General features: G+C 51.8%; 1 protein-coding gene across 1 annotated transcript in view; it reads right to left on the bottom strand.

Moving 5' to 3' along the window:
* The window catches only part of qtman (queuosine-tRNA mannosyltransferase), a 31,516-nt gene that overhangs the window by 7,216 nt on the left and 11,663 nt on the right, over nucleotides 1-12,637 (bottom strand). Inside the window, exons 5-6 of the mRNA XM_084689412.1 lie at nucleotides 7,010-7,234; nucleotides 538-647 (exon numbers count right to left, since the gene is read on the bottom strand). Of these exons, the coding sequence (XP_084545538.1) occupies nucleotides 538-647; nucleotides 7,010-7,234 (335 nt within the window). The remainder of the gene's footprint in view (nucleotides 1-537; nucleotides 648-7,009; nucleotides 7,235-12,637) is intronic.

Genomic DNA, 12,637 nt, shown 5'->3' with positions numbered 1-12,637 from the left:
ATATGAGGCAGGATTTAGGGCCTCTCTGCTACTATAAAAGTTTACATTCTAATATAAGAGAGTGTGTTTCCTGTAACTCCCGCTCCACTAAAGGCCTTAGAGGGGGAGTATTAATTAACTTAACAGTCCTGAGTAAATACATTGGAGTGTCCCAAAGTCATTACAGCATCATCACATCCTAATGGGAAGTGTGTTTTATCAATTAAAACCCTTCCCAAGAGTGTAATGTGTTTGTATGTCAGGTGACCTTAGGCCTTAATCTAATCTCATAACCAATTACGTTTAAAGCCGTAATATTTACACCCACCCGGCCTAACCGTGATGTCTTGGCATCACTTTTCTAAGGTGAGTGAAAAGTCAACCAAGTTTTCTGCTGCTTTGGAACATGAAAGGCCGTCTGTAAACTAGACTCACTCACCACCGAGACCCGGCTATGTGTGTGTACGTGTGTGTAAGGCGGGAGTGTAGTTTGTGTGTGTTTGTGTGTGAGTGTGGGGGATCTGTGTGTGGAGTTGGTGTGTCAAAGTGTGTGTGTACCTGGTACGTCGGTGAAGGTCTCCCCGAGCACAGACAGATGAAAGGCCAGGCCTCTGTTCTTCAGCTTGAGCAGAGTCCTGAAGAACAGCTCCGGGTCTTTGTCATGTTCCCTTCACACACACACACACACACACACAAACAGAATACAGCCTTTTGATGGACTTCACTTTGACATGGGTGTACACATGTACATTCACCTACTGTACACACATACACACACATGCACGCACACGTGGTACACAGGAGAGCTGGAGGCTTACATTCCTGGCCATAACCAGCTCTGACCTATAAACACACACACACACACACGCGCGCGCGTGCGCTCTCACACACACACACACACACACACACGCGGTACCAGCCCAGCCAACCCAGGTTGTAGCAGGCAGCAGCAGCCAGACAGATCACAGTCTTCCCTGGGGGGTAGTTGACTGTGATCTCTGCTCCGGCAGGTGGGGAGAGAGGGGGCGGCGGGGGAGGTGTGAGAAGGGGGGGGGGGGGGCAGTGATACCAGGCTGCTCTGCTCCTCTTCTCCTCCCTGAAGAGCACGCTCGCCTGGGAGATCCTAGTTAACACACACAGGTGCTGCGCTCAGCTGGCGAGCAGATGTCACACGTCGCTTCACCTCCCCCCCTCCACTTCACCCTTACCCTGTTCCTCCCCCTCCTCACCTCACCCTGTCCCCCTCTCCCCCTGTCCCCCCCTCCTCTCCTCACCCTGTTCCTCTCCCTCCTCACCTCACCCTGTCCCCCCCTGTCCCACTCCCCCTGTCCCCCCCTCCTCTCCTCACCCTGTCCCCCCCTCCCCACTTCACCTCACCCTGTTCCTCCTCTCCTCAGCCTGTTCTCTCCCCCTCCCTTCCACGCCATCATAAAGGGGAGCCAACGGGAGCGCCGATGATTGCAAACAGCAGCTGCAGATGTTTCTTCCCATCACACCTTCTCCCTGTGAGGTCCAGTGATGTAAATCAGCGCTGAATGTTGCAGCAGCACCAACGGGACGAGTGCCACTTCACGTCAGACTGCAGATAGATCACAGAGGCCTGAATGGAGGTTGTCAGTGCAAACGGACCTGTCTCACTTACGTGTCTCTCTGGAGACCTGTCTAGCTCACCTCTCTGTGACGTAACAGGGCTCTGATGCAGGCTGATTTGAGCATGCCAACATGCTGACTGAATCTGTGATGACAGAGCAACAGGGATGCTGCCAGGCCAGTAGGGGGCAGCCTTTAAACTGATCAACAAGGATCCTCTAAACCCCAGGGAGAGGAAGGGGAGGGAAAGGGGAGAGGAGGGGGAGAGAAGGGACTAGCGACCAGGCCAACATGTTTTTAGATTTGAGTTGTCACTGTTAGCATTACAGATGGCGCGAGGGCAGAATTGTCCCCCCAAAAACGACAGACGTTAAAACAACAACATGACACAAGGGAAATGCTGTGTTTCACAAAGTCTGCAGTGTCAGACACACTCTGAGTAAAAAGTATTTTACGCTGGAAAGTATATGTCCGGCAGGAGAAACTCCCGTAGCTGTGTGTGTGTGTGTGTGTGTGTGTGTGTGCTCATGTGTGTGCTCACGTGTGTGTGTGTGAAGGTCAAACAGTACCAGCACTCCTCCACACACCTCCTCTCTGGGACCTCCTTAGGTGAGATATTACGGGAGCTTATTTATCCTCATTTCCAGCCCTCCTACTCTCTCTCTTCCCCTGTGGATAAGACGCTAATTCCCTTATTTCCTCTCCTGCCTCTGAATCCCTATCCCCTCGTTACTGCTCCAGAAGCGCAGCGAGAGAGAGGCCTGCGAGAGCGCCACACGCCCCTCCCCCTACTGGAAAACAAAGCAGTGCTCATTAATGTGTGGGTTACTGTCAGGAAGAGTCCTGAGCACCGGCTCACTCGCTCGCACACGCACACACACACACACCCAAGCATGCATGCATGCATGCACATAAACACCTTCCCCCCTCTCCCCAAGTATGCATGCATGCATAAACACACACACACACACCACCCTGCCTGACTCCCCACTGATGACCTGGATCTCGCCCTGATGACGCTCGTTAACCCCCAGCGACAGAGCGCCAAGTCGCCATCATCGCCCCCCCCCTGACGGGAGAGTGAGAGACAAACAAAGGCTGGCCAAAAATCTTCCCGTCACGATCCCCAGCCTGCGCGACCCTGCAGCCAGGCAGAGGCAGGCCGCTCTGGCAGTCAAGGTGCGCCCCTCCGAGGGGCTCGTTTCAGCGGTGGGTCGACGGATCGTTCGCCCCAAAACCGGAGCGCTCAAAAGGGGTGGGCCCGTCTCGACGCACGAGGTAAACATCTGTGGCGCAGACTCCCGTGAAGATGATGTGGCCGCTCATGGCTGCCGTTTGAATTTCCCCTTTTCACCTTCCTCTCCTCCCTTCCTCTAACTCCTCCCCCTCTTTGTGTATCCTCTCCACTTCCCTCCTCTCCTTTCCTCCCCTCACCACTCCTCCACCGTCTTCTCCCCCCTCGTCCTCTCTCTCTGCTGCCCCCCTTCCGCTCCTTTCTCCCCTATCCTCTCTACTCCCCTCCCTTCCCTTCTCCTCCGCACTCTTTTCGTCTTCTCCTCCGCTCCCTAGCTCCAGTCCTTTGTGCCGGTGCAGCACACCACCCCAGTGACCTCCAACGTCGACAGATGAAGCGGAGAAATGATCTAGAAGTCTCCATCCCTCTTTAATATGCAGAACATACCAGCCCAAAAGAAAATAAGATCCTCTCATTTAGAAAGCTGGGATTAAATATTCCCCTTTATGTTGCACCCAAGAGGTGCGTTTTAAAATTCAAATACTATTTACTCCGATGCACAATGTGAAATGAGCCCAATCACGGGAAAACTGAACAGCAGAGCCCTAATTAAGGGACACTTGAAAGACAAAGACTGGGTTCACAGATTAGCAGAGTAGAGAACAGAGAACAGAGAACAGTGGCGAGGGTAGAAGCAGAGTGGAGAAAAGATGGTAGTCGAGCAAAGGACAGAGGAGAGAAGAGAGTGGAGTAACAGAACAGAAAACAGTAGAGAACAGAGTGGAGTAATGGGGAAGGGAAACAGAATACAGTAGAGAGCAGAGTAGAATAACAAAGTAGAGTTGTACAGAACAGTAGTAGACAAGGAAACAGAGTAGAGAGAAAGAGTGGAGAGCCGTAAGTTTACGTTCAAACACCTCATATTTTCTGGCGGTGCTAATTCTCAACTGTCCATACCCGTTGACAATTCTTGGCTAGTTCATTTTTGAAGTGAATCTGCACAAGGATCAGGGACATCATATATAGACTGAAAGTGACACTGAAGTGTTCATCCACAAACAGCACACCCTGACACTTGAGAGTCCTGGTCCACTAGCCTGATACATTCGCTATGTTAGCGGCCAAGTCCACAAGCATGATACACTAGCTATTTCAGAGGTTTGGTCCACAAGCCTGGTTCAATAGCCATCTGACTCCACACAGGGTTGTAGAACTTACGATCTTACTCGTTACCATAATAAACCGAGCATGAAGCTGAAAAGCAGAAGTTGCCATGCTGGGATGCTAAATGAGTGTACTTCTGCCTCATGCCTCCATGTTTGACTTTCATTTCCTGTTCCTGTGCAAGTTGCTGACGAGGGGTCCTCTGAGGTCATGAGGCAGGGCGAGGCAGGGCGAGGCCGGGGAATGCCGAGATGAGCGCCAAGAGTGAGTGTGTGTGTGTAGGTACTGTATGTGTTGTGTGTATGTAGGTGTCTGAGTGTGCGTGCGCGTGTGCATGATTGTGTCTACATGTGCGTCATTAATGACCACTTGCCAGCCTGACGAGCGGATGAACTAAAACGGAGAAACATCACCACCGCCGATGACGTCATCAGTCTGAGGTCGGCGTCAGACTCACTGCACACTGCGTGCCCTGCATCCAAATGATTACCTTATCCCTAACCTCATCTAGGACACTGTCTAAGACACCCCTCCTCCTCCTCCTCCTCCTCCTCCTCCCCCTCCCCTCGTCTTCACAGCGGTGTGCCTACGTGAGTCCTGATTGCTTTGTTTGTCATTTTCAAATCAACAGACCCCGGGACTGCAATCCTCTTGAGGTAAGAGCTGATCCCGCTCAACCTCTATGTCCTGAGCTGTCAGGGGCTAAACCTCTGCTCGATTTAACCTCTACTCTCCCTCCATCTCTTTTCCCTCTCTCCCTCTCTCCCCCCCTCCATCTATTTTTCCTCTCTCTCACCCTCTGTCCCTCTACCCCTCGTCCCCCCCCCCCCTCTCTCCGTCCCTGATCCTCAGTACCGTGGCACGAGGCCATCCTCCTACCTGTAAACATCTGTCTACTGGCGGGCCTCTCTGATCTCATCCCTTTATCCCTCCATCCCTCCATTCCCACCTCCACCCCCCCCTGGTCAGTGCCTGCAATAAGACAGTCCTGTAATCTCAGGGATCCAGGCCACACACAGATTAACAATCTGGGAATGAGGATACAAAAACTAGTGAGCCCCGAGAGAGACGGAGTGACAGAGAGCGTGTGTGTGGCGTGTGTGTGTGAGTTTGCGTGTGTGTGTGTGTGTGTGGAGCTATGAAGGGAAGAAAGGAAGTAGGGAAGTAAAACAAACCGCGAGCAGCTTCAACCGAGGAGATTATCTAGCTCTCCCTCTAGCTCCCACCTATCCTGTCTCTCCCTCTTTCTCTCTGCCCCTCAATGGGTAAATCCTAATTTAGCCCAGAATAAAGCCAGCGTTTATGAAGCCTGGATGTTGGGAGCGATAATCCATCTGTGTTTTGCTCAGTTTAGAGGAGATTACACCCTGGGTGCTTTTGTTACTGATATAAGAGTAGGTGAAAAACAGCTAGCCAGAGCAAACACAGAGATGGGGGGGGGGGCACCGACGAGGACCACAGCCGCCGCCGCCAGCGAGGACGAGCAGCTCTGGTGGTCTTTGCGGTAGTTAATCTGATTTACGGACGTGTTTTGGTGAGGAAACGGAGCTTCTCTGGCGGACGGAGAGGAGAAGAATGTGTGAACTTGTCCTCAGTGACACCGGCCAGCAGACACTGCAGAAGATCACAGGGCGCTTGCTCTCCGGAGACTGGCACAGAACGCTAAAACAACTTGCACCACGACGCCACACTGGATCGAAAACCCTCCGAGGAAGATCTCCCTGTGAGAGCTAAACGCACTCCCGGCAGTCTATCAACTATCGACACACCACTCTAACCAAGAGTTTCACAATAAGAGTACCACGGTTTACTCATCAGAGTTCATGAGGTCTCGCCATCCAACCTCCACAGCTTCTAGAACAGGGGGGTGTAGCTCAGTGGTTTGAGCAATTGAGCGCTAGAACTCTCAGGTTCAAAATCCCCCATGTTGGGTACGTCGCTTTGGCGTCTACTAACTGACTCCATTACTTGACATGAAAACGTGCGCTAGTTTTCCCCCCGGCATGTTGTCAAACAACACTCCTGGTGGGGCTGAGGGGGGCAGCGTTGTAGGAGGGGGGCAGCACTGGTGGGGCTGAAGGGGGCAGCGCTATAGGAAGGGGGCAGCGCTGGTGGGGCTGAAGGGGGCAGCGCTGTAGAAGGGGGGCAGCACTGGTGGGGCTGAGGGGGGCAGGGCTGTAGAAGGGGGGCAGCGCTGTAGAAGGGGGGCAGCGCTGGTGGGGCTGAAGGGGGCAGCGCTGTAGAAGGGGGCAGCGCTGGTGGGGCTGAGGGGGGCAGCGCTGTAGAAGGGGGGCAGCGCTATAGGAAGGGGGCAGCGCTGGTGGGGCTGAGGGGGGCAGCGCTGTAGAAGGGGGGCAGCGCTGGTGGGGCTGAGGGGGGCAGCGCTGTAGAAGGGGGGCAGCGCTGTAGAAGGGGGGCAGCGCTGGTGGGGCTGAGGGGGGCAGCGCTGTAGAAGGGGGGCAGCGCTGTAGAAGGGGGGCAGCGCTGGTGGGGCTGAGGGGGGCAGCACTGTGGGAGGGGGGCAGCGCTGGTGGGGCTGAGGGGGGCAGCGCTATAGGAGGGGGGCAGTGCTGGTGGGGCTGAGGGGGGCAGCGCTGCAGTGCGAGAGCTCCCTTCAGGTCTCTCCCAGTCCCAGGAGAAGCTCCAGCACATCGTTTTTGGATTACGGGCTGCGTGACTGCTTTGTTCTCCATCGTGCCGCACCGTGACATGGCCAGCGGCCCCAATCACAGAGAAAGCAGCAAGGTAACAACAACAACAAGGTTGTTGTGGAAACATATTTGCTTCCAGTGCTTGTCCTGGTGGCGCATTGATATGGGAACATGCTGCGTCATCACGCTAGCACTCCAAACACTCCCTCTGAGACAAGTTCTCTAAACGCACTGTCATTTATGTTATGGTCTGAATACATTTTAGTGTGCATTTCGTACGTGCGTGTGTTTGCGCTCGTGTCTGCGTGAGAGTGTGCATACCCACCCGTGTTTGCGTGCTCGTACATGCGTGCGTTCATCCTTCGGTTCATAAGGGCAAATCACAACTCACCACCTATGCGGCCAGACGATATGGAGAGGTCTGGCCTGAGCCTCTGCTCCTCCGCTCCCCTCCTCCTTCTCAGCCTCCCGCCCGTCACAGAGGCCCTGGTCGGCCTCGACCTCCTGGCCCGGCTCTGGGGGGAGGGAGAGTGCTTCCTCTGCCGAGATACTTGTGTAGGAGATGTTCTGCTGAGGTTCCTTCTGTCGGCCAAGAATCTTGTGCTCAGGGAGGAGCCTGTGTGAGGAGCATACAGAACACGCAGAATATCGATTTGATACTGTAGAAAGTAGAACAATTGTGCCAATATCACATAGACTTTTCAACGAACATGTATATGGTTAGCAATCGGGTTCTAGTCTTTGGATATTGTTGAAATACAGACTCGGCACAACCACAACAGAAACCACAAGAGATTTACACACACTAACGCGCGTCTCGTGACCCGTGTTTGCGTCGCAAGACAGATCGACGTCGGCCCATCACCAAAGGATGTTCCCCAGGCTGGGCCTGGCCGCTCTGCTTTCTTTGGAGAAGGAGAGACGAGGAGCTGGAGAAGGAGGAGGCCGAGAGCCAGCATGGAAAGATGCTGATGTCATTGTCGGAGGAATGGGAAACACATTGGACGCGCTGGCACAGAGGGAGGTGTTCGTGGCTGGGTGAATTTATGAAGGCGGGAGCTTTGCCTCAAACGCTGGGGAGGGAGACAAAGAGGATCTCCCTCGACCTCGGGGTCTGGTGACCAGGCTCCGCCTACAGACCCTCAGCCTGCAGACACACAGCCAGACAGACGTGCGGACAGAATCGGAAACGGGTCAACAGGTGACCTAGGATGTCCTCAGAGGTCAGAAGGATAGAGGTGAAGACACACACACACACACACACACAACTAAGGCTACATTGACAAAGCCTGCAAATACAAAACACCCAAAGCCATGACCTTAGAGATAGAACTTAACCTTCTACCGGAGAAACCAGCGTCTATTGGGAGTTAGCACATGGGAGCGTGTTCCATCGGAAGGCCGTTAAAACACTCAATCCCGACGCCAGAGTAAGCTTGTGGCGGGCACTGACATCACAGCATGACGAATGGACGCTGACAGATTTAGCATCGTTACCATAAGATGTTAATGGTGTTTATAGCTCCTCTCCATCTCTGGAAAAGCCATCATAAGCAAAACAAACCCTGGGAGTGGTTATGAAAGATATATCATACACCCAATTCAATGTGTCGCACGTTAGGCAAAAAAAGTCAATTCTTTAATAACTGCCCAAAAGCTTGTTTGGATCGTTCATACATACAACACAGGCCATTGCAGAGAGAATCAGGCACGATAACACTGCCTGAGGTTTTCATGCACATGCATGAAGAAAATCAAAGGGAACCGCACAGTGGATGGAAGGACAACGTTACCCGCCGTGCCCCCTTCTAATAAGCACTCGCATTATTACAATCCATGAGGTCATTTGTAAAGGCGTGGCCTGGCATCCAGGCAGCTGGACATCACCTTGACAAGCCATCGATGAAAGTGCCCGGGTGGATGAGGAGATGGTGTTGGGGGGGGGGGGGGGGGAGATGGATCTGTTACACAGCAGGTCTGGACAGGGGGCTGTCTGTGCTGTGTCTCTGTGGGGTGGTGGTGGTGGTGGGGGGGCTGACAAGCAGGGGCTTGTGGTTAGCTATGACCAATGGCGCTGTGCTGCCAGCCCCTGGGAGAGCTTCATTCAATAAGCCATTTCAAAAATTGGATGAAGAGGTTTTGACTAGGGGCAATAAAAACGATACGGTGTCCACCGGCAGAAAGAGAGAGAGAGAGGGAGAGAGAGGGAGAGGTACTTAGGGAGAATGCCGCACAATTATCTTATTTATAAATCAACAGCAATTTCGGTGATGACTTTACCTCTGCATTTGATTAAAATTGAAAGGATGAAGAGGGGAGTCAAAGTCAAAAATCATTTGATCTAATTTCCTTTATTGGCAATAATCACAAGTGTCTCTCCAACTGGATAATGAAAAACGTCAGTGATCAGGAGGCCCAGAGGGCGCTGGCCCTGGGGGGGAGAGAGAGAGCAGGGAGACTCGTACTGGAGAGGTTGCAACGCTGAGACCTGGGTCAGACTACTGCAGGTACAACCAGACCTGCATCTGTGTGGTCATTCAAGGAAAAGGCAGATTTTTTAAATATTTTTTTTTACAAAGATGGATGAGATATATTTGGGCTTTTAAATTCATGATACCTTCAATGATATAGCAGAGTATTGTTTGTGTGTCGTGCTAAGGGATGTAAAGCTCTACAGGACTGGGGAAGAATACCTCACAGTACCTGAAGAGGACAGGCGCATTCCAACAGTCGCTACCAGAGGACCACAAAGCTACACACACACACACAGTATCTCGTAAACCCATGTTTGCAAAACATGACAGAACGTATACATGCATACTTTGACCATGTATCCTGAACCACAGTAGAGACGCCCAGGGCTCTCCAGGTCAGGTCACCACGGCTAGTTCTCGAACAATCTCTGGCCCTCAACTCCCAGGAGGCTTGACTGGACGAGTTAGGTCAGAGTAACGGACCTCATCCAAAAGGTTTGGCAGCTAGGTTAGCGGCCCCGAGGGCAGGAGAGCTCCACAGCCATCTCATCAGCCTCATCCTGCCAGCCGAGCAGCCCTGCTGACGGAGGTCTGAGCGCGGGGCTGGAGTGGAGAGGAGAGGGGCTCAGCGGTGTGGCCCGGGCAGGTCATTAAAACACATTAGCATCGACATTACAGTCATTACCGTCGGAACCCTGCGCCAGGAGCTCGTCCAGTCTCCCGGATGTCTGTGGCGTTGTCTCCGTGGCGTGGCCGTCCCATCCCGGGCCGCGGCCCTCAGCCCCCCGGGAGCAGAGCAGCGCGCTGATGGATATTCAGAGGGAAGGGGGGAGGGACGACTCGACTGCTTGGCCCGCGGTGCTGAGAAGGCCCGAGCAGGACACCCCCGCCTCGCACCCCCGCCAAGAGGAATATCTGATCCAACGCTGTCCTTTTTCACCCCCCCCCCCAATTTCTGTGGCAGCGACAGGGAAAACTCTGAAAGGACGTCATGTGCATATGGCTGGCGAGGCGGGACATCAGGAGAGAGCAGATTACAGCAGGAGCCACAGAAGCCCTGGCATCTGCTGTCGGGAGGGGTAATACTCTGAAAACACCCAATAACCTGTCCCCTGCCTGGGTAGCATCCAGGTTGAGCCGGCACAGGACAATCCCCATGTAAGGACGGGATTTACTACAGAACAACAACAGGGATGGGACCAACAGCAAGCTGGGAAACGTGTTACTGGGGATGAACGGGGGGTGCACACTGAGAACATGACCCGATGACCTGCGGGTCAATACTGAGAAAAATTCACTCAAACATCCTAGCTGAAGGATAAATAATCTCATTAGATTTAGTATTGAAGCCATTTCACAAGTGAGATTGGTACTGTACCGTCGACAAAAGACTGGAACACCAGCTTGTGTCAAACTTCATAAACACTCAAATCACGTTACTTGTTTGTATTCTCACTTCCATGTTCGAGCTTGCATGACTGGTCAGAGTTAACAGGCTTCGTCACAGCCAGTAATGCAACGTCTCCATTTAATCCAAGGGATCACTGTGGCAGTCAAACATTTTATTCATTTTCTTGCCGAGAATGACGATGCAACACAAAATGTAGCTATGCCGGATGAGAAGACAAATAAAAACGTAAAGCAGATTTCTCTTTCTGCTCCCTCAGTGTGCGTAAAAACCCCAGCAGCACTGGGATTAGTGTAGCAGTGTTTTGAAAACACTCGTTTTTCTTGATTATGTCATGGCTGAACAGATGCCAGTGTGTGTTAGCTCAAGTTTGGTATTAAGGACAAATCACCAATGGATGGTTTGATCCTTAATTCGTTCCTATTCATCACGGTTACTCTCCTCAACTTCAAAGCGCCATATGGATTCAATTGTGGTTGTTCCTGGCACCCGAGTCGGAGTCCATCCCAGGCACTACTGCACCTCTAGTTTCAATCGTCGTCAGCCTTTCTAGCCAGTCCTACGTCGCACAGTTTGCACACGCTCAGAGGCATGTGTCATGAACTGGGAGCAGACGCACCGGACCCTGACACAGAGACAGGCTGTGATTGGAGGAAAAAGGTGTTAAGTAATCATGTAGAAAAAGGTGGCAGACAGCTGTTCTTATCATGATGAGCCTGGATGAAGCCCTGATGAAAGACACCCCCCCCCCCATCCTTAACCCTCAGCTATTTTATTATCCCTCTGCTCTTTATCTTCTTTCTCCTCCTGTCCTCCTCTCCTACCCCCTCCACACCTCCTCCTCTTCATCCCCCTCTACACCTCCTCCTGTACATCCCCCTCTACACCTCCTCCTCTTCAACCCCATCTACACCTCCTCCTCTACATCCCCCTCTACGCCACCCCCTGAGACTATCAGAGTATCAGGTCATCTTATCCCCTTTCTATCCCTCTTCCTGCTCATCTTCCTCCTCATCTCAGGGGGACTTTGGGTGGAAGTGACATTAATTAAAGAGACTGGGACAATGACTATCAGCTTGTGTGAAGTTGAGAGGCTTGGGATGCTGAGCCCCCAACTCACGCAGACACACACGCACGCAGGACTGGCTGGGTCACAGCTTTGAGAAGTAGATGCGTCCGTTGCCTCGTCCCACTTTAGCGGTGTGGCTGCGGAGATGAGATATTTTACACAGCGTGCACGCCAGATCATAATCTGCAATCACCGACACTAGATCGATGTTCTAGATCGTAATTGTGGGTTAACAGGAGGATAAATATCAGGGATCCTTTGCAGTGTAAATCCAGTCCGTGCACTGAGATCTGATGTCAACCACAGGATGTCGACTGTAATCAAGGCCGAAATTCACCCTAGTCAGGATAAAACAACAATGAACGTATATTTTTCCTGGCCAGGTCTTTCTGGTATAGCTTTGATAAAGGTTAAAGAAATAAAAATGAGTACAAATGTGGTTTTATGTTAAACTGACATGTCCTAAATGACTTCTGCTCATTGTACTTCGCATATGGAACCTTTAAATAAACCATATTAAATAGTGCTACTTATGGTATCAAACATTATACAGTACATCTGTGTAATACCTGTCTCACAAAGTTTCTCCCCCCTTTCACTTTCTCTCCCTCTCTCCTCTGTCGGATAGACATGGATTTGTGTTACAAATTCCTTTTGCTCCATCGCGTTAATGTTTCCAATTAGTTCACACAGTCCCACGGCAAAACAGACTCACTAAGGCACGTGGCAAGCAACGCCTTCTGATGTCCATAATCTGGAGAACCTTCTAGAGCCTCAGGGCTGCTTCTTCCTGCTAGGTTCACTTTGTGGGGTGGCTGATACAACAATCTCTTTAGACACAAATGCAAAACCAATTCAAACCAGGTCAGCTCTTGTTCTCAACAGATCTATTTCAACCCAAAGCACGGGAAACGGACCAGTGTTCAGCCTCTCGTGAACATGACGAGAACTACATAGGCCATACAAAAAACAATGTTATCCCTCAAAATGAAATCGAATTATCTCAAATATCTTATTTTACCACACGAGTTCAGCATCTTCAGTTGGTTGCAAGAAGACGTCCACTTG

The sequence above is a fragment of the Hypomesus nipponensis genome, chromosome 23, assembly GCF_054491055.1.
Source record: "Hypomesus nipponensis isolate SF chromosome 23, ASM5449105v1, whole genome shotgun sequence".
Taxonomy (NCBI): domain Eukaryota; kingdom Metazoa; phylum Chordata; class Actinopteri; order Osmeriformes; family Osmeridae; genus Hypomesus; species Hypomesus nipponensis.
This window is presented reverse-complemented; position numbering and strand designations above follow the sequence as displayed.